This window comes from Homalodisca vitripennis, chromosome 8 (assembly GCF_021130785.1).
Source record: "Homalodisca vitripennis isolate AUS2020 chromosome 8, UT_GWSS_2.1, whole genome shotgun sequence".
Taxonomy (NCBI): Eukaryota; Metazoa; Arthropoda; class Insecta; order Hemiptera; family Cicadellidae; genus Homalodisca; species Homalodisca vitripennis.
The window spans coordinates 111,625,623-111,649,604 of NC_060214.1; the positions used below are offsets into that span (position 1 = coordinate 111,625,623).

General features: G+C 33.1%; 1 protein-coding gene across 1 annotated transcript in view; it reads left to right on the forward strand.

Annotated features, from left to right (window-relative positions):
* LOC124367901 (putative phospholipase B-like lamina ancestor) overlaps positions 1 to 23,982 on the forward strand; it is a 51,306-nt gene that overhangs the window by 15,356 nt on the left and 11,968 nt on the right. Inside the window, exons 2-5 of the mRNA XM_046825098.1 lie at positions 8,333 to 8,476; positions 15,642 to 15,763; positions 17,929 to 18,078; positions 22,402 to 22,648. Coding sequence (XP_046681054.1) covers positions 15,654 to 15,763; positions 17,929 to 18,078; positions 22,402 to 22,648 — 507 coding nt within the window. The 5' untranslated portion in view covers positions 8,333 to 8,476; positions 15,642 to 15,653. The remainder of the gene's footprint in view (positions 1 to 8,332; positions 8,477 to 15,641; positions 15,764 to 17,928; positions 18,079 to 22,401; positions 22,649 to 23,982) is intronic.

Genomic DNA, 23,982 nt, shown 5'->3' on the forward strand with positions numbered 1-23,982 from the left:
AATAGAAGTTCCGCTTAACGTAATGGCCTTCAAAAAACTGTCACAACTGTATGAATAAATAAGTTTAAAGTTTTATAAGTTGAGAAATAGCGAAATACGACCAGGCCTAAGGCTGTTACCCATATCCTTCCTCTAGGAACCTTGCATCCACCAACTCCTGTCGGCTTTATCCTTGGTGAACTGGACACATCTACCCAATTATTCTCTAATATCCTTACCCAAAACATCCTTACCTTGACGTCTGCGGTTACTGCATCAATTTGGTTGCCCGGATGTAAGTGATAAAGTGAGTATTTGTTGTATAGTTTAGCTTTTACGGTACGGTATAAACCAGTTGGGAGTGAACACTTCCGGGTAAGGTTCTTGAACAATGTGTTTGTTTGGACTTTGACATATCATTTGGACCAAGAAATATATAGTCTTTCTAGCATGTAGAGGGTTTGAACTATGAACAGTTATTCCTGCAATGACATGTTGGTGTCTGGCCAGAAAATTATGACCCCAAAATTTGGTTGCTGTCTATTTGCTAAAGACCGGCCAGTCGTGTCCTATAATGCCGTTGACTCTCTGAAAAAAGCAGCGATTTTGCGTAAATACCGTGGCACGATGGTTGCAGTGGGTAAAGACTCAGTTTGAATATTTTATACTGTCACAAGCAACACATGCTGCAATGGTTAGTTTCCAAGTGATATACCCATTCCTTCTAATAATGTCTGTGGTCTAAAACAGTTTTACAATAAACGGTACTCACTTTATATTTCCAACTACTGTGTCGCCTTAACTAACGAGTTTGCCATGAACCCAACATTTTGTGAAGAATAAATTATCGTTATCTCTGGCATATTGCACTTTTCCTCAATACACCGGAAAAGTCAACCACAGTTTTACGAAATATAGCTGAAAACATGTTTAATATTATTGAGTTCTTTAGGAAAACTATAAGCGTAGTACAAGATACAAACTTTTAGACAATTGTTGTAATAGAGAACATTTGGTCATCCTTGCATGTGATATATGGGGCATACCATGCACCTCCAATTTCTTCATGCTCAATACATGCCGACATGCTGCCTTTCACAAGTATAATCTACCGCCGCTGAAACGTTCTGGGATAACTTATTAGAAGTTGCCCTGGGTTACCATTACACACGACAATAACTGATATGAAGCTGTAGTACGTAGTATTTAAATTCTTTGAGGGCTCAAAACTAGGTATCAAAGTATACTCTGAACCGAGATAGTAGAGTACAGAGAGCAGCCGTAATTATGACTTATGAGTGACATCAAGATAAAAATAGTACAGTCGTGAATCGCCGTATCTTGGCCGTTGAAAGAGAGGTTATCTAGTGACGGGGCCATCTTTCAATTTAATCAAGTCTATCACATTCGTTTTACACTGCCGATAGTGGAAATCTTAAGAACGAAATGTTCACATAAATCTAGAGGGTCTTGCTCCCGATTAAATCATAGTATTTTCATGGATGCAGACGTATGAAATTAGGCAATGCATGTTCTACTTCCGTTTTCGTTAGTTTACTTACATAACCTATAGAAGCAAGTAACCGGAGTAATAATATTGTAAACAATGTAAACTAAATTAAAATTGTAGCCTTCATTTTATGTTCTATAACTTTTATTTCAATCAACCGATAACAGTATCGTAACGAAGTATTTTTGGTTCATACGCAGCTTTTTAGGTTATGTGATGTAACAACAACAGCCGGCTGTATCGGCGGCCATCTTGATTTTTATTCCATAAAAACAATACGAAATCTTACAGTATTTTATTGCCTTATGTATTTGGCCGTAAAGTGTTGAAATACGTATTAAGTCAAAGGCAAGGCTTATGTGCATGCAAACACATTTTAATTTCATAGTGAAAACGTTAATTGTTTATTGAACATCTCAAAGTTGTTTAAATAAGCTGCTTAGTTTTGACAAAGTATTGTCTTTGTGTGCTTATTTCTAAGATTAAGCTTTGAATTGGGGAGAATAAATTGGAAAAAATACTACGGTTCCGTTTAAGAAATAATAAGGTTTTAAAAATATAAATAGATTGGAAGGTACCGTAGTAGATTTATTTTCTTGAAAACAAATTTACATGCTCGTCTTTGACGAAAACCAGCTATTATCCTCAATGCCCTATTTTGAAGTATATCCAGACCCCCAGACTGTATCTGCTTAAGAAAGATAAGGAGAACCAAGATTACACAATGTGTTGTGATAAGTACCTCAGCATTCGCATATTGTCAAAGTCTGAGAATAGCGAAAACGCGTGACATATCTTTTGCATCACGTACATTTATTTAGTTAAAAGTTAACATAACATGATTGCATAACATACATAAAATCAAATTTATAAAAAAAGACTCATTCTACTTTAAAATGTACCGTAATTTTTAAAATATGTGAAGTATCGAAATATAAAACGTAATTTTTTTATTATTACACCAAAAACCGTAAAATCCTAAGACAACGGTTGTTTTAATCAAAAAACTATTATTTATAGAATTTGATTTGCTTCCGAAGTAAGTAATAGGTAAATAGTAAAAGAAACGTTTTTTATAAAACTTACTGGAATGACTACAACCACTCTGTGACATTTATCTCGAGTACTTAAAAGGTAAAATAAAATAGTTTGATGTTATTAAAACGAGTAAAATAATAAGTTAAAAATACGCGTAATTAAAAACCATTTGATGATGAAACTGGTTTGTGTTGTTGCTATTTATTATTAATTCCGACTAGATTTTCATATTGTGTTAGAAGAATTTGAGTTTACAGTAAAATTTAGCCAATAAATAACAAGGAAACGATGAAATAAACTAATTAGGAAGAAAGAGAATAGTGAACTTTCGTCTTAGAAGGACTTGTGGTTAACCTACACACACGTGTATTCGATCCACGCGCCGTCCTTGGATGTAGGCCATTGCCTGCTAGCTCATTTCCGGCTCTTCCATAAGTCGACTTCTCACAGGTAGCCTATAGGCTACAAGATGTTTGGCCTTTTAACATCTTTGAACATAAAACATACTGTACATAAGTACAGTTCATGTAAAATGATACGTTACTAACCAGCAGTTACATTGCGATGCTCGACAATTTTAGTATATAATAATTATAACTGATATTTCCATTGTCACAGTTACTTAACAACTGTTGCAAATGTAGTTGTTAATCAGTATGTGATCATCATGCAAATAACAGTTGTGTATTCGAGTTCAGTGTTATTGGCGGTATAGACTACATTCTCTGTTCAAGGTCTCTCTATTGTGAGAATTATGGGTAGTCAAACGGGTTTGTCGCAGAGATGTGGTCACGCAGAAAAAAAAACAACATAAAAAGAAATGTTTGGCCTACTTAACGCAACTTCTAAGGTTTAGCACGATAAATAGTTGTAATAAAATAAATCAATAAATCATTGCCTATCGGTCCAATAACAACACCGAATCTAAAAATTATTTTTGTTTCTAATTTGACTCCACTACACTTAAACAAAAACAGAAAAACACCATTTGTGGTGTAGTAATAGAGATTTTTTTATTAATTTCATTTAAGACTTTTTAACCAAGTATTCACAGAAATAAGTGCTGGAAAATCGCGAAGATTTATACAACCCTTGAAGTCTTGGGAAATGAAGCCGTATTGCTTAAAACTGTGGTTTGAAAAATAACAAAAAAATAGTAAAAAGAGATTTGGTTTCATTTATATTATTCGGTTCTAAATAATATACGTTGTGTTATGCACTATATGCAACACTAATTGTGATATAATACTGAACTCCTTAATTATTAACATACATACATAAGACCGAGAATCTAACACAGAAGCCTTACATTTTGCAAGTTGTTAGTTTCATTGCATAAACTTTGATGTGGGGATATAACAGTTCTTACAAGAACGATTGAAAAGCAAATATTTTCGCTTCATATTCAACTTTCTGAGTAATCTAAGTTGTCGTATGGTACATTGTTAACCTTAGCTTATTCCCATAGCGATCCTAACAAATTAGTTTTTTTCATGTCGGATATAGGTTTAATTTTAAATTTATATCAGGTCTGGTTTTTTTTCATTTAGTTGTGTATTTGGCTGAGAACATTGTCACGGGTGTTTTGATTATTGTAGCAGCATTGATATCGGTGGCTGTGAAAAAGAAACAGCTGTTAAACATTTAGTTTGGTTAGGTTTTGCTCGATAATAGAGGTGAGACGGTATTTCAGTAATAAGTACTTTGTAACGGTTACTTTTCTCCAGTATCTGTAACGGTTACTGAGAACCAAAAATACTGATGACAGATACTTTAGATCTAGTACTCCATTATGGTTACTAGATACATATGTTCTCGTACTGATGACTTACCGAAAAAATACCGAATACTGAAATACTGATTTGTGGCTGACAAATAATACAAAATAAATACCAAGATCATAACGCTCCAACTGCAAAATATTGCTACTTCACAATCTAAATCACTTATCAACTCCGGTGTCAGTGTGATATTCTTGAATTAGTTACTGAGTAATAATTTTTTTTTGTTCAAAGAAAACTTAAATACATCGAGTTAAAAGTGTTTAATTATGTAAACTATGATTAGATATGTTATGCTTTTAATTCAAATGAGAACTTATTAAATTTTGTTGTAATACAAAACTGTGTTAATGTACTACAAACGTAGGTACCAAAGAAATTTAAATTACTTATAAAATAGAATCTTATGTTCATAACCTTAGAGAATACCGCCCATTCAACTCTATTCAAATAAGCAGAAGATCAATTTATCGTACAATTCATTAATTACATCTAAAAAAGTATAAAATGTTTAATAATAATAAATTACGTTTATAAATTTTTTTACATAACTGCGTTGTACATTTGAATAGCCTACTACCAATTACACAAAAACATTAAAAAACTACGTGTTCGATACTGATTTCAAGTATCCAGTATTTAGAGCGTTACAAGTACGGAGATACTGATTGAGAGTATCCAGTATTTAAAGCGTTACAAGTACGGAAATACTTATTGAGAGTATCCAGTATTTAAAGCGTTACAAGTACAGAGATACTGATTGAGAGTATCCAGTATTTAAAGCGTTACAAGTACGGAAATACTTATTGAGAGTATCCAGTATTTAAAGCGTTACAAGTACGGAAATACTTATTGAGAGTATCCAGTATTTAAAGCGTTACAAGTACAGAGATGCTGATTGAGAGTATCCAGTATTTAAAGCGTTACAAGTACGGAAATACTTATTGAGAGTATCCAGTATTTAAAGCGTTACAAGTACGGAAATACTTATTGAGAGTATCCAGTATTTAAAGCGTTACAAGTACGGAAATACTTATTGAGAGTATCCAGTATTTAAAGCGTTACAAGTACGGAAATACTTATTGAGAGTATCCAGTATTTAAAGCGTTACAAGTACGGAAATACTTATTGAGAGTATCCAGTATTTAAAGCGTTACAAGTACGGAAATACTTATTGAGAGTATCCAGTATTTAAAGCGTTACAAGTACGGAAATACTTATTGAGAGTATCCAGTATTTAAAGCGTTACAAGTACGGAAATACTTATTGAGAGTATCCAGTATTTAAAGCGTTACAAGTACGGAAATACTTATTGAGAGTATCCAGTATTTAAAGCGTTACAAGTACGGAAATACTTATTGAGAGTATCCAGTATTTAAAGCGTTACAAGTACAGAGATACTGATTGAGAGTATCCAGTATTTAAAGCGTTACAAGTACGGAAATACTTATTGAGAGTATCCAGTATTTAAAGCGTTACAAGTACGGAAATACTTATTGAGAGTATCCAGTATTTAAAGCGTTACAAGTACGGAAATACTTATTGAGAATATCCAGTATTTAAAGCGTTACGAGTACGGAAATACTGATTGAGAGTATCCAGTATTTAAACCATTACAAATACGGAAATACTTATCTCAAGTATCCAGTGTTTGTAACCAGTATTTATACTCAGTACCGTATCGCCGAGTAACGGTATCAGAAGTAACGGATACAGGTTCGTACTGATGTAGACCATTTCTATAACTGACCCTTGAAAACAAATAAAGCAGATATCAAGGACAGATAGCCAGACATATAGCGATCTCCAGGTGCCGGACGTGCCGGTCTGGCCGGGGAATGCGGGCGTTGCAGGAGCAGGGGCAGGGCGACGGCCAGGGTCAGATCTGGGGCGGGATGGGGCACAGACCTTCACTTGGGCCGGGGGTCGATGTTCCCGACTGTAGGGTCAACTCGAGCAAGGACAATGACTCCTCTCGGACCAGACCGGAGCCGGTATTGCAGCTCTCTTTGTCTTTACAAGAACCCACCTACGTAAAAAGGAATCAACTACGTTTGTCATCTTTGAATCTATGATAGGGAGGGAAAACACAGGGCTGAGGATTTTACATGCCAATTTAGGATGTCGCAATCAGCTATTTTTTTTCATTTTTTGTTATTTACAATGGTATACTATTTTACTATGTGAGATAATAAAGAAAGAAAAAAATACTTACAAGATTGCTACCACTAGGTTTAAAGTTCATATATTCTTCACATTAACAGTGTGTGAAATTAACAATGTCTTACAAACTAGAAAACAGACACCCCATAATTTTATCCAAATTATAGAATGGAAAAGTATATATAACTATAATGTGTGTATGTGTAATGTACAGGCCCAAAAAAGGTGAAACAAACAAAAAGATCTCATGTAAGTATCACATTTTAGAAGCAAAATTTATAAAAAAACAACAATAACACTAAAGTAAACTCTGAAAAATACGATGATATTAACTTAACTTAGGATGTCGCAATCAGTTATTTTTTCATTTTTAACAGTTCTGCTACATCGAGAAGGTTTAATTTTGTTTCAATCATGTATGAATTCATTTAAATTTAATATTCTGTAAGAAAATCGCTAAAAAAAATGTATACTTTCTTTCCTTATCTATGAGATTTATAAATTAATTAGTTTTATTATGGAACGTGAGGAAAATATTATTAAATTAATTTAAATGCAAATTTATTATATTTGTAAATTGTATTATAATAGATTAAAATAATCAAAGACATGGGCATAAAATTAAATTTTGTCACTTTCTTAAAATATGTCATTGACCCTTTACATAACATGTGTTCATTTAGATACATAATTCTGGCTAGGACTACTATCAGCTTGTGACAAACTCACTATACACTGTCAAGTAAATAGTGACATATTTGTCAGTGTAATTCCCATTTCCTTACTTTTAACTTGATACTGTGTTGCTTTTCAGGTGTTTAAATAGTAGTCAATTATTATTATTTTGGATAGACAAAATAAGAAAAAAATATTCTGGAATTTCCGTAATGAGGCAGATTGCATATTTCTATGAATACTACCTAATAATATAACTTGAAAATTAATCTTCACACCTTAGTTGACATCAATTTACTAGCTATTTTAAAGAGTGGTAGTCAACTATACTATTTGTTGTCTACCCTTATAGTGCCATAGTCTCACGTAGACTGTGAGGAACATCTGGATAACGTCAAGTACCGTGAGATGTTGACACATAAGGTGTTAAAATACCGTACTTTAGTTATCCAGAGACTGCTGTAGCTCAAAACTGGAAATATTAGGCTAAACTTATCTTTAAACATAAGCAAAATCCTCATACTGTCATGGACCAATTTATAATTTCTGGGTTATGAAGTATTTTAAAGTAAAGCTTGGAGGACTAATAGAATATCTGGATTTTAAACAGCGTACATTGTTAACACGTACCAGTAACAGTAGTTTACAATGTTGCTACAAAAAAATATAAAATATTTCCCAATATAACCATTGTGATAATATTCCAAAGGTCCAGCACTGGTATCACAAAAGGCTGTGTTACATCTTTGTAATCAATAATTCCTTAAGAGTTATTAGTATTATAGTTATGCTTGGCCATTGGAAGCATGAAGGCCCAAACAATAAGATTATAATAGTGGCTGAGGCACATTCTATTAACAAAAGAAAGCAATTGGAGCACAATGTAAAAGACTGGGCCAAGGATTGAGCCTTGGGGAACACCTCTATAGAGTAGTTTACACCTAAATGTGGAATATTAACTTTCCTTGTATGTCTAAGCTGCTCTGTGTTCTTTACTACGTAAGAAATTATGTTTTCAAGTGTGGCCTATGTCAATGTTAATTACAGTTACATAACAATAGCTGGATAACACTGTGCAATACAAGAAATGGCAAGCTATGCAAGTAGCAGCATCATTGATATAAAAGTGATGCTAAGTGACTTATGGCGACATATCTTGTAACTTAATGTCATTATATGTCAACAGGTGACACTCAAGTGAACACAAGAAGCTGTGAGTGCTGGTGGTGGGCCTCAAAGGACCCTAGCGTGGTTATCGATCCCCAGAAGCATCCTAAATGGGTTGAGACCTGCTGTGAAGCATATTCTTCTGTCGTCACCAAATAATCAAGTGAGTAAATCTATTGTTTTCTAAGAACTTAAGGATTGTTTCATTAAAGCGTACGTTGTATCAACATATGACTTATTTCCACAAAACCTTTTCATGAACCGAATGTCTGGGCGTTTGGCTTTATTATTAATTGTAATACTAGTTATATTGCTAGAAACTAATCTTTTACTGTATACTCATGTAAAGTTTAAACAACATATTTCAGGTCTAAGCGCTTTAAATAACAGTTATTTGCCATACCTAGGCTTGGAGTGATATGTCTCGTACTATAATACAAACACATAACTTAAATAATTGAAATAACTCTGTTGTCCATAGAATGTAGCCTACTATAAAAAATATAGCCGTATTAAATGTTTATTATAAAACACTATATGCAACTTAAATTACTGGTAATTTAACTTTTAATATATTTCATACATTTTTAACATCTGGGAAAATGGATACTGGCAATTTAGGTTTAAATTCCACATGCCCAATTCAACAGATATTGGCAATTTATGTGTAGTTTTATGAAATCTATAAAACCGGACATTAGAAGTAAAAAGGCTAAATGTTTTTTAAGTATTGTTTTCATTTAGCGTAGTTTGAGACTTATCATTTAGTGGGGTATATAAATGCTGAAAATGTAATAAAAAAAAGAATCAGTGTTATTTTTGTAACTTTATTCAAACCAATTATTTTGATAGCATAACAATCTGATGTATTGAGTTGACAAATTTGAAAAAGTGAATCAATAGAAATAAAATATGTACTATTAACCATTAAATTCAGTGCACAAATTAACCATAAATGAAATTTTGTTTTGTCAAAATCAGTTCTTCATATAACATATATACAAGTGTTTCAATTTATTTCAAAATTCAACTATAACTTTTAAATAAGATTTATTAGATATGTTATTTGCCTAATTTTGTTGAGTACTTAATGGTCTAAAATAGCAAAAGATAACTAATACCATCCTTGAGAGTTGTTTTTTAACTGCTTACTAAAACCATAGTTTTTTAGTGGATTTTTATGAACAAAAACTAACATATCTGTTTTAGATATATTTTTAAAACTATAGGCACATGCCAAATCTGGTAAATTTGGTCCATTAATTTGTCATAGTGGACACGTACATAGAGCCACATATTCAAGTACAGACTGGTATTTTTATAACACCTTATTTACTCACAGTAGTCAAAATTAATTTTTTGGATCACAAAAAAACCGTTTCTATACTGAGTTAGAGGATAAATAAAAATAAATGTATTAAGCTGGCGGCTGTGGCGGCTGCAGGATTGTAGATAAGAGTAGGAATCAAGAAGGCAGTGGCAGCATTGTTTAGTCTGCTTGAAAATCAGCTGATCAACAATTGTCCCGTTATCAGCTGGGCTGGTCAGCTGTTTGCTCCACGTGTGAGGAAGTCATCATGTAAAAGCTGGCATGGAATCATCACTTTAGAATCATGCATATGTCACTCATGTCAACAGTCAGCCCTTTTGCATATAATTTTATATGGGAACTACATGATAATATTATCTTCCAGAGGAAAAATATGCCTACAATTTACTACTTTTGAGAAATAAGTTGCAATATAATTAAATATTATTTTGTAATGTACATTATAAACAGAGAACTAATTTCTAAGCCAGTCAATAAATTTGAACTAAATTAAGCTTTCAAAATTGTAAATTATTTGTTTTTTTTATTATATACAAAAATAATTTTTCACTTCTGTAGGATCTCTAAACACCTGAGTTAAACTTCGTTTGGCTTGTGAATATTCAAATTTTAAATAAAAAATAATCACTGTTGGGGGTAAACCTTTTCTAAAAGTATAATTTAAGATTCAATTTGTACAGTAACTATTAATAATCCTACAGTGCAGACAGTTTTAAATGAACCAGAAAGAAATCAGTTACAAAAAATTTGAAATATCTTGGATTAATTGATGTATTGTACCTAGTGAAGGATTTACCATATAAACCAGCCAAAAGTGAATCCTCTTAGAGATCATCAGATGTTTAGTAAATATTAATAGTAAATCCAGTTAAACCTTTGAAATAAAATGAAAAACCTTTGATGTACACAACCAAAGCTAGGGCTACATGGTCCTTTCTTCCATAACCTCAAAAATAAAAATTGAAATAAGAAAAAAATTGACATCTCAAAATTAAATAGAGATTTTAAATCTCCACTAAATTCCACGATCTACTATCTATATCTATTTAGGTTTCATGTTCTATTCAAAGGTGCAACACAAATGAGGGTTTCTATTTAACAATTTGAAATGAGGGTGTACAATCTTTCTAGAGAAGGGGAAAATACCAGAAATTTAACATAATGAAAACATTCCTGTAAGTCTCCCAAATGATCTTCATGTTTAATATTTCTATTTGGAACTGGTCAATTGTAAGCAAATAGAAGCATGGGTGACTTAAAGGGGCACACAATAAGCTCAGGTTGACGTGTGAGGATCTATGAATCCACCCCAATATCCCAAGGCAAAAAAAAAAAAAAAAAAAAAAAAAAAGGATGACTGGGCGTCAACAAAACATATCACTCGAGGGTCTGAACATTTTTATTTTTGTCTATATCTCGAGAACGATTGTACCTACAGACTTGAAATTTTGCACAGAGCTTCATGTCTATATGAGAAATGTTGAGTTTTGTGATGCTGGATATATATATATATCGTATGGGGGACAAAGGCAGCTATCCATAAATAAATAAATTAAAAATTACAACTATTAAAAAGTACGTAAGAACAAAGTTCTTGAGTCATAAATTAAAAATAATATTAAGGTCTCCCGTCACAAAGCTAAATCCAAATTACTGAGCCAGTTTAAAGACCCATCCTCTAAACCACTCAGACCACCAGAAAACAATCGCAAAGGGCAGTCGTTTACAATGTGCTCCATTATCTGAGAGTTTGCGCCACAATCACATGTCTGGTCGCCACAATCACACGTCTGGTCGTCAGTAATACCCCACTTAAATTTCCAGTGATTGCTTCTCCCAACCCCAGTTCGAAAACGATTCAATAAAACCCATTCCTTTCGAGGAATTTCCAAGCCGTAGGATCGGATATCAAGAACTTGTTCCGTCCATCGAATGATTCCCAGGATGACGCCCAGTTAGCATTAGGCATAAAGTTCTCCTCTATCAACTGGGATGCTGTTCGTAGTGATGGCTTGCGTGATTTGAGCCGGCTATCTTGCTGAGGAAGGTCACGCTTAACGGGATGCTGGATATAACTTTATCAGATTGGCTGAGCGTTAGTGAACATTTTACATTGTTCTTATTGTGTATTGTTTTACTCTGTTCATGATGTCAATGATAAAATTGCAGAGTACATTAGTAAACAAACTAAGTTCAATCATATGAAATTATAACATGTGACAGTAACACATGTAGCCTAAAGAAATGAGCTATAGGCTTGAAATTGTACGTCCAACTGTGGTGTGGCGTTACCTACCTCGTCTTACATATACGTGGTGTTATCCCCTTTCTGTCCGTACAAAGCTGTTCTACTTTCAGAGAGAACTCTCTAGTTCTAGAATGAGTAACAGTAATCTTAAGATTTCTATAATAATGTAATTTTCAGTATTATTATAGGCATTTCTCACAATTCTAGGACACTATTTCTATCGTTTCTTTATCAAATCATACAACGATTTCTCTAACTTACTATTATCTGTACTTTATGTTTTGTTAGTGTTAACATTTGGTCGTAATATTATTTAGAAAGCTTCAACGCGTTAAACAATATTTTCAAATAATTAGAGAAACACGGATAGTTTTAAAATTAATTCTCGCAATATGAATAGTGGAGTGTTTATAATAATTGGCGGCCTGGTGCTATTATCAACTAGATAGCGACTTCACCTACATAACTACCTACGATAGTAATGAACTTGTGTAATGCTTCAGTTTTGTGTGAAACAATGGATTGGACACAGTGTAGTTCCTTTGTGTGTTATTGAGCACCCAGTGATTTAAGAAATAATTTTATTACATCCACTTCTTCTGTGTGAATGCAGCAGATGGTATTACGTCAACTGCGTCATCACTGTTATGTATAAAGGTGAACATGAATTTGTTTAAATTTAGTCCAGCAAGTGATTAAAATACAAGGGAGGAATACGTGACTCATATAACAGGCTTCTTTGGGGTTTGCATTGAAAATTTCAAGTCTATAACTAGTTAAGTCTATAGTTAGCTACATATGTTACTACGGCACCTCTTAAAATGCCACATGATTGTATTAAGTTTTGTTACAAACTTATCTATTCTGAGATTTTTTTTATTGCCCCCATGGTGGTTACCCATAAGACCAATATACAAATGTTCCCTAACACTCAACCAATACCCATAGAGTGACGTGCACCATCATCAAACTCAAAGTTCCACGTATGGAAATCAGTGCCGCATTTCCCTATAGGCCCACTAGGCCCAGGCCTAGGGCGCAAAATTTTAGGGGGCGCATAAATTTTAAAGTACACAAAAGAAAAAAGTTGCGGCGGCGGGTGGTGTTGGCGCTCGGCGGGGCGGGTGGCCAAGGTCAACAAGGTCCGGGGTGCGACGTTGACTCATTCATTGGTTCATTGCTTTTATTTATTCAAAACACTCCTATATATGTATATATACTATTATATATATATATATATATATATATATATATATATATATATATATATATGTATATATACTATTATATATACATATATATATATTACTGGATTTCTACGTCAGTGTAATCAGAGTCCTCTGGGGGGGGGGGGGGGGCGCTCTTTGGTCTGTAGGCCTAGGGGCGCCGAATTTGTAAATGCGGCCCTGATGGAAATGAGGTTTCATGCAAAATTTCAAATCTATAGCTAAATTCTTTCTCAAGACATTGTGAGGACAGACAAACAGAAATGGTAGTTTTTCAGCTCATCGAACGCTCATTCATGTTTTTTTATACTTTATTATATTGTTTATTTCCATTTATTCATAGTTGTTATTATTTATTATCATGTACTATAATTTTTCTAAATTTTTTCATTAGCAGACAACAAGATAAAATTATCTCTATAGTAGTGCTGGACTCATACTATTTATATATAATTTCAATGTTGTTAAATTCCAATACTGCGCTTTTAATCGTGGTTAGTTAATTTCAAAATATTTTATCAGTTCATAATAAATTCTGTAATTTGGAATACATTAATTTACTTGTTCATTTATATATTGCTGACTTGTTAATATACTGTCAATCTTGACACTATTTAGAGCAAACATAATAGGTGGAATAAAATCAGTACAATTAAAATAACAACCGGAAAACTTTAAATATTCAATTTTTATATTCTATAATTAAAATTAGTGCCATGTTTTTTTTTTATTACTGTACTGTCTTATACAACCAAGTAAAATTATTTACTAATTATGAAAACAAACTTTGTACTTATCTCTTTTAATATAAAATATTTTAGCAATTATAACACTCAACTTTTTTTAGTAGATCAACTGATTACATTTTCACCCTAAAGTATGAGTCAGATTCAGATTCAGAAATTATTTATTCATTCACAAACAAATGCCCAGAATCTACAATAAATAAAGTCACATCAAGAACATTATAGTTAATCAAAAATTGTTTAATATTAACTTATAAAATATTCTATATTATAGTAATAAAACAGTTGTCATATACATATACACAGACACATACATACATAAATACATATACACAGACACATATATACATATACACAGACACATACATACATACATATACACAGACACATACATAAATACATATACACAGACACACACATACATACATATAGACATGTTGACGAATATAGTAATAATTTGTGGTCTTAAAGTCTAACTTAAGTGAAATGTGGATCAAACATTTAGTGGGTCAAGTGATGTGTTGTGAGTCCGTCCTTGTTGAAAATGATGCAAACCAAATGTTTGTTGACGATGCTCTCTCTCGAGCAGTACTCACTCACTAACACCTGATATCACACTGTTCGTGTAATGTTGCCAAGATGTATAAATACATTGTTCGGAGTATAAACATAGTGTCAATACATTGTTCTGTTTGATCTATTGCGATTAAGCATGTGGAACTTAGCCAAGATAAACCGGTTAGTAAATTTGTAACAAGGGACTTTGAATATGCTATTATTGGAGTACAAATTTCAAACAGTGTATGAATTACAAATAGCATTTTATTGATGTTTTTAGCAGTTTAGTTTTAAATTCAGAAATAAATAAAATGAACTGTAAAAGTTTGTAATAGTTTAAAACTGGTTTTCGTAAATGTTATAAATTTATTGTGATAATATTAAAAAATAAATCGAGGTACTGTATTAAAAATGTAATCTCCATTACATTCTATAACAAATTGTTTTTGAATATGTAGCGATAACAGTTTTTGTAAACATATGTTTTAGTAACAATCCAGTTACTATTTAAACAAACGGGTAATCTTGTTTATACTCAAGAACTAGTCGCATTCAATACTATACAACTCATTTTGATTTTCTCTGTATAATAAGTTAAAATTTAATAACAATAGGTTTGCCATTCCAACAAGGATACACATAATTATCTCTCTAAGCATTGTACTTGAACAGCTTATTTATCAAAGGTTTGTTTACTTTTCTATCACATTAACGTGTTCAACACAATTACCAAATTACGCAAATACAATTAAGCAAAGGAGAAAAATTGAAATAATTGTTGTGTTGTTGGTATGGAATTCTTAAAATAATATTGTTAGGATTTGCGAATGCATTCCTGCAGTTAATTTTCTTCTCAGCCTCAACTTTATTATCTATGCTGAAACTGATAGATCAATAGTTTATTTTTTGTAAACAGTAAGGTTTGGAGATCTACAGATATGAATTCAATTTTTGTAGATCCTAAAGCTTAGGAACTAGCAAGGAATTGACTATTTGGTAACCAAATTATCATCAAGATCTAAAAACAATTTTTTTATCACATTGCTCCTCATTGGTTAATTTTTTTACTATCCCAGATTCAATTTTTTGTCTGAATTTGTAATTAAAAACTGTGACAGGGCATTATTTGGACAGTTTTAACTACTTTATTTCTTTAAAAAATCAAGGTTATTTCAAAAATGAGTTGAAAAACGTGTTTCAGTGAGTGTGTTCTGTTGCAGTAAAAAAGAGCCATGTTGAAAGTGGTCGGGGCTTCGTGGGTACAGACGAGGATAACTCTCTTCACTCTAGCAGCTGTTACCGTCGTAGGCCTGCTCACCTACTACTATGGTGGTGTTATTCCGTAAGTGCTCACTATACTGATTTTAAGGTGGCTGGAAACGTGTTGTGTATTTTTATAAGGGAAATACTTAGTGGTGCTCTTACCTAAAACCTAATCCTTACAAAAATAATCCTCTTTACCCAAATTTTTTTTTAGACGCATACAACTGAAGTTGGTTTCTAACTTTTAAAGTGAAGAATTTGGAATATTGCCTGTTTAATGCAGCTTAAGAGGCACTCAATGGAAATATACCGTTATTTATTATGGCTAAATAAAACAAAGTGAATTTTTGCGGAAAATGAGTTAAATCTGAGGGTGGAAAACAGTTGTTTACTAGATGTGCTCATCAGTTATTTCTTACTCCTGAGAATCCCTCCATCCAGTTTCTTTACTCACCTCATGGGAACTACTGTCTTACATTGTAGTCCACAGTGATTTACAGATTCACAGGGAAAGTTTCCTTTCTCTCTTGATCAATATATTTAGACCATTAAAACCATCGTAAAATATTGGAAAGTATTAGGTCAAAGTGACTTCTGTACTTTTTGACGTGACAACGTCTTAAATTAGGTTGCGGCTCGGAGTCACTCATGAAAAAGTGTAACGCCCGGTAACGTTACGATGCCCGTCCAGTGGGTCCGCCGCACGGGATCCGCACGGGATAAAGCAGATAACTGTGGGTCCGCCGCACGGGATAAAGCAGATAACTATGTTTATTCGTGAAAATGTGGAGTGCTTAGATTCGTCATTTACAACAACTACAACAATAAAGGTAAATAATTGTACACTGATATTTCATTATCGTAAACTATGATTGATTGATTAATTGTTAGATTGACACAAAAGTTGAGAAACTGAGTTTATAGGTTATGTCATACTATTGACAAATGTTGATAGTGTTAAGTAAATTATTAGTTTAAATCACTCTGCAATCAATCGTAATTCAGTCGATTGAGAAGAAACAGCGCGTATTGCTAGTCAAACATTTAAAATAACAAATTATAACCTCTAACCTGTCATAACAGTGCGACCAAACAAACGAACTAAACCGACCAATCACCACGCGCGGAGTTAGAATTTAACTGTGTTTAGCAAGAATTTCAAATTCCAATTTTAGTAAATGTTTTATTCAACTTTACCATTTACAATAACAAATTTTAATTAATTTCAAATTATGTACAATGTTTTAGTAAACAAAATATATTTCTATAGTTAAAATTTGTGCAATTCTTATTTTCATTCAATTCCTTGTTCCTATTGTGCAATTTAATAATATTCATATCAATAAATATTCTACCGAGAAAAAGACGTTGTCACGTAAAATCTTCGCCCGTAAAACCGACTTTACAGGCAACCATAATTTTTTTTAATTGTTATTGTAGGTTCAAACACCATAAAACCGGTAATATTGTTTTCCTAAGGAATCTTGCGTCAGTAAATTTACTATAGAATAAAAAATTATATGGCTGTGTTTATGACGCTATATACTATATATTATAGTATATGGCTTTTTATCACAGTTTTGCGTCACAACTACACTATTTTATGGAGATAAGACCACGTGAGTAACTCATTTCATGTATCTGTCACGTTTTATTGTAAAAGTATAAATTTTACATTAAAAAAAAAAATAGAGCGATGATAAATTTTTGAGGATAAAATTATGCTTTATAGCTAAGTAAATGTGAAGACACTTGGACCAATTGGAAATAATTTTAATTAGTATTAATAACTCCAGTTAAATTTTTATTTTGAAACAAAGCCTTTTGAATCCAAAGGTTTAATCACCATGGGACTGAAAAAACATATTTTTTTGTTGAGTCACCTGACGAAACAAAAAATAACAATTACATTGGAAAAGAGTTGTTGCTACTAATTAAAACCAGTTAACCAAGTAAAAGTTAAGTATGTTCCCAATACTGAGTTTACTTTTTGTAATGTTAGAGAACTGGATATGTTTCAAACATTTGCATGTGTTCATAAAATTTAGAATAATAATCTTCAAACAGGTTATTTAGCTCTAGTTGAAATATCCTTAAATCTCTCTTAGCTGTGAGCTCCTTGACCCACTTTCTTCTTGTGGATATTATTCATAGCTCAATGAAAGATGTCTTTCCAAGATGGAGTTCTGCCTGTGCCAATGTTTCTTCTATAACGAAATTCTAAAATTCCCTGTGTATGCCTAGGTCGTCACATGACGGGAATTACGCAGCGACGGTCTACTGGTCTCGCACGACCGGGTTCCGGCTGCACTTCTGGGGTCAGAACAACGAGCCTGTAGCTGTCCGCAAGGGTGTGGCTAGGGCATACTACCGCCCGGACATGACCACAGACGGGTGCGTTAAGTTTTGAAACATTTGTCATACATTTTCCTACGTTTGAAACATTTGAGTGTTAGATGGAAGAGTGTAGAGTCTCCAGACTCAAATTCAAGATAACTATTTTGTACTTCACACGTTCAATCCCGTTGATACCACATTTCACACCACTAGTACTGATAACGCCACTGGGGCACAAATACAGGGGGTCAGAATCAGAATCAGTCTTTATTGTTACATCAACGTTTATACATAGCATTGCTATAGAAACATTGTCATAAGTTAATGTAATAATGATACATACACTGTTGCACCAGTTGTGGTCAAGTGGTATTCGGGGACTGCCACACGATTGGATCTCGTCTTATTTAAAAGATAGAGAGCAGTGCGTGCAGATTGCGAGTGTCTTGTCAGACAAAGTCAAAATGCCCTACGGTGTCCCACAGGGATCAATATTAGGACCAGCCCTTTTTCTAATTTACGTCAACAGATTGAATTCTACAATCCAGAATGGAAAATTAATTCAATATGCTGACGATACGACTCTCTGCATCAGATCAAAATCAATAAACGAACTTGAAATGGAGTCATTCATTGAATTGAATTCATGCATCGAATATTTCTCCAGAATCAATCTGAAAACAAACAGTTCCAAATCAAACGTCATACATTTTTGCCTTCGGCAACAAGGACAAGAGCTCCGACCCGCGGTGATGGTGGACGATTTCCTTCTGGAAGAAACAGACTCCATTAAGTTCCTTGGAATGTACCTTGATCGGGGGCTGACATGGGACGATCACATTGAAAACGTTTGCTCTAAGATTGCTTCGGGAATTTATGTCCTGCGCAATCTTGCAAAATTTTGTTCGGTGGATGTATTAAAAATGGCCTATTTCGGTCTGATACATCCACATTTGACATATGGCTTAAGATTGTGGGGAAGCTGTTCCAAGTACAGATTTGAAAGAGTTTTCAGATCTCAAAAGAAAGCCGTAAGAATTCTTTCAAAATTAAACCCCAGAGAGTCGTGCAAATATGCCTTTAGGGAGCTTGGATTGCTGACCCTTCCCTGTCTCTATATTCTCGAGGTGGCCTTGTACTGCCGACTTAAATGCGAGTTGGTACGGGGCAGGAATGTCCACCAATATGGGACTAGAGGCAGGAATAACTTTCGAGTCGAACAGCACAGAACGGCAGCTTTCGAACACTTACCATCTGAAGTTGGAGTCAGACTAATCAATAGGCTCCCTGAGGGCATCAAACAACTCAATGAAACAAAACAATTCAAAACTCGACTAAAACATTTTCTTATGTCAAAGGCATTTTACTCAACTGATGAGTTCATGATGGGCCGCTGGGATGAAAATTTTTGAAATTAACAATAACCACGAAATCCCCGGTTCTGATACATGCAATGTAATATAATTCTTGTATGTATTTACCTTGACCAACATCATTTATCTGATGTACTTATTTACTTTATATAGTTATGTTGACGCATGCCATGCAATATTTTAATTGTTTCACGCAATAAAGATTATTATTATTATTACATATGCACATCACCATTCACATATACATATAAACAGATACACATAAACATACATATAAGAGGTCAAGACAGCGTAACAAATTTAATGTAATCTATGTTAAAACACAATTTTAAAGTTCAGGATCCATCAAATACTCATCAACACTATAACAGTTTTTTCCAACAAAAAATCTGTTAGTTTGCTTTTAAATGTCTTTGAATTGATTAAATGTTTATATTTTTGAGGTAACTTATTGTATAGTTTTTTTGCCGTGTATATTGGAGTTTTTTCTACCAGACGCAGTCGATGTATGGGATATTTAAAATTAGCTTTAAATCTTGTATTGTAATTATGATCAAAGCTTGATAAGCTTTCAAAATTTGATTGTACTGTTAGTAGGGTTTTCAGAATGTATAAATTTGGAAGTGATAAGATTTTTAATTCTTTAAACAGAGGTTTGCAAGAAGTTCTAAATGATGAAAAGGTCATTAATCTTATAATTTTTTTTGGATCTTAAAAACTTTATCGAAGTCAGAAGATGATCCCCAAAATTCAATACCATATTGAATTGTTGAAAAAAAGAAAGAGTAGTAAATTATTATTCTAGCTTCCAAATTAATTGAATTTCGTAACACTAGCATTTGATAACATGCCGAGTTCAATCTCCTAATAATATTTTCAATACATTTTTTCCAAGAAAAGTTTATATCCAGATCAATACCTAAAAATTTTATGGTTGGGGTATTTTTAAGCCGCTAAATTTTGTACTATTTGATAATAAATCGTAGTTATTAAATGTTTATTAATTTATTTGTCTAAGAACAGCAAATCAAGCTTGATTTCCAGAAATCAGTCTGCAAAGCACAGATTATTTTTAATATTTACAACTTGAGTTTTAGCCGATTTGTAGTCAGCTGTTCTTCTCACCAGTCTCTCACATGTTTCTATTACTATTAGCTGAATAGGATTTCCGCTATTTTCTCTACTTTATTTGATAAGTACTGTAATGGCATGTCAATACTATTAGTACCACAGTGATGTCACAGTACTTTTTACGTAAAAAGTAACATTTCATCTACAAAAATTACGTTATTTAGCAACGTTATTACTACATATGCCTGTATGTATTATTTAAGTTTCAACACAAATATTTGGTCAGTATGACACATGGCCACCCGTACCAATGACGCCACGGTAGTTTCAGAACACTTCATAAATGTTTATTCATAAAAGTGATTATATTCCGTAATTATAATGCTAAATAAATAAAAAAAAAACTAAGTTTAGGGTTTTGGATGCTATACCCAAAAATAGTGCTGGACTTGAACTTGTTAAATTGCTATGCAACACAAAAAGCGTCAAAATACAAAGACAAGACGGCAAAGTGAGGAAATGGACTACCAGGGAAGTGATGTTAAGACGTGCACATAATTGCAACATTGCTCCAGTCACAGAACCCCTGCTAGAGATTTGTGGTGGATTTGAAACAATACTGTCCAAACATTCCGTTGCACCAAACACTTACGAATTTAGGAAAATATGTTGTTTTATTAACCCTTCTTCAGACGTGATTTCTATTTTCTTTGGTAGAACATTACTGATTATCTAGAAAACTTATTTCTTAAAAATAAAAGTATATTATAATATATTATGTTGTATATCATTGTATTCAAATAGAAATTTTGAGAAAATGTTGACATGTTTGACCGCTGCAATCTCAGCCATATGAAAAAAATTATCTATTACAAATTGTAGCAATTTTTGTTAAGGCAGCAATCTAGAATTTCACTGAAAAACCTCTATTTTACTTATTTTTCTTAACCAATATTAATGATTTTCTTCTTTTTATTCAGCATGAAATACAGTATAAGTCCAATAATCTGAGTTCCCGTTTTTTAAGCCACCAGATCAACCACGGCCATTAAAAAAATTAATAATCTTTTAGGAATCATGTACTAAAGTACATTAAAGATACCAAGTTTGTTTTTCATGTGCAAGGATGAACTGATATAGTGCCATCTTGTTTTTCATGTGCAAGGATGAACTGATATAGTGCCATCTGTTTGATCGTAGTTAGATCAAGCAATAACACTACACAGTTATAATGTGGCGTACTGTTATAGCTGTACACCTGATGGTTGCAGCTGTGTAGCCAATTACATCTATGTACTACCCGATGAAGATATCTAAGCATGGCTTAATGACCACAAACATTACCAGGCGACATACAATGATATTGTCAATAACCATCAACGAAATGCAGAAGACGATTTAGTAGCTTTTGCATCAATGAATGATAAATATCTGTACAATCAGGCTTAAGAATAAATAGTAGAGTAGGATGTTTTGTGAATATCCTCATAACAGGACATTAGGAATTAATGCAAAGACATCTATATGAGAGTATTCTTGGAATTGTAGTGACATTTATGGTTCTGAGAACAAAAAGATTAATAATATTATGTGCTTTTAAAATTGTTAAGCCCTCACGTGTTTGGGGTATATATACAATCTTTACATTCAAATGTTCTTTGGTTCTATAGGGCGGGGGGGAGGGGGCAATTAGTGGGGTTATGCTAATATGTTCTGTTAGGATATTAATAGGCATATGAACTCTATCTAATTACTCTGACAATTTATCTGGAAGAAGAAAGAGTAAATAAAAAATGTGTTCTATTTCATCCAAGGAACTAGGTTTATTTATTCCTTTACATTTAAAAATATTTCTTCTTGCATATCTACCACAACTTGCTGTAATGGTATTATTCTCTCTGACTTCTCATCTTTAACCTGAATCTCTGTCATGCAGGTGGGCAAGCATCGAGGTAGAGACGCTAGACAGCTACCCCGACTCGGTGCAGGCCCACGCAGCAGGTCTGCTTGAGGGTAGCCTGTCGTGGCAACTGATATACTATCACTGGAAAAACACCATCGAGCGGACCTGTGAAGACCGTCAGGATTTCTGTGAGCAGGCTAGAATTATCCTTGATCAAAATTCAGTTAACATCAGAGAAAAGGCCAAAAGCCTGGACGAAACAGACCCATTCTGGCATCAGGTTTGTGGCTGCTTTTTATGTTTTGATTTATAATAGTGTTTCTTTTATAGATACAGTTCTCTAAATAATATGCATTATCATTAGACATGGAGTTTTTAGTAAATGCTCCCTTTTCATGCAATAAATAGTTGGCTCAAAAATCTTACTAAGGTTAAACAGCATTAGCGTTTATGAATTACCTGCTTCTAAGTTGTCAATAGCTATTCAAGAAACCTTCTTACAATTTTCATTCAAATATATAAACTTAAAAAAAAATATCAGTAAACCATTGACACATCTAAATCATGAGACCTTTCTGCTTGTATATGTTAGTTAAGGTTTGCAGGCATTTGACTTTAGCAGTACATGTAGGACAAAGCATATGAAATAGATAAATAGATGTAGTTTTAAAAGGAGTGAAATTATTCGTCAACTTATTTTAAAATCAAAATTTCCTTTCAGTTTGAACCTTCATTAATTTATACACCAATTTTTTTTACTCTTTCATATTTCTGATGAAACATCAGGTGTGAGGATTGGCTTCCTACTCTTGTTATGATACGTCAGATGTCATTTACTATAGGAAGCAAACAAAGAAATAAAAAATAATTAAATATTGACTTTGTAGCAGTTTTTAATTTGCTTGAAAACATGGATAAAACAATGTTTTCTAAAAATGAAACCTAGCTAGATCGATTTCTCGCCCCCAAAGCCCTCTGAATACTAAATTTCATTGGAGCTGTTTCCGAAATTCAGATTATACATATACAAGAATTTGCTCGTTTGAAAGTATTAGATTAGTAAAAATCGTTGTAATGAGCTAATTTCATTGTAATTTTGACAAAAGGCTTTTATTCAACATAGATTAAATCAATCACTACAATATCGGCAATCAGAATGGGTGCTCAGATGGCATGATTTTTGTTGTTGTTGGTTAGATATGAGTATTTTGGCATTTAAATTGTTTAAATTAAAAACAGTTCAAAGTTTTATTTGTTTAATCATTCTAAACGATGTAGATATGGTGGGAAGGGATGATTCTATGTGAGTTCAGATACTTCTGGGGCGTGTACAATCTTACGCTGTTACAGACACCTCGAATCTGATGTCTGTGTCCATCTGAAGCGATGCAAAAAATGTTGGCGATGAAAAAGCGTAAAACAAACTTCTTGCATAGTTTTGACATTAGAGACACCTAGATTACAAAATCAAGTGTAATCTAGACGAAGGCGTGTTTTCAGTGTCTCATCAGTTGCACAATTGTTGCTGACTTTTTTTGGATCTCTTCAGACGGACATTGACGCCAGATTCCAGGAGTCTATTTTGCAACACTTTTAAATATAGCCATATTATAA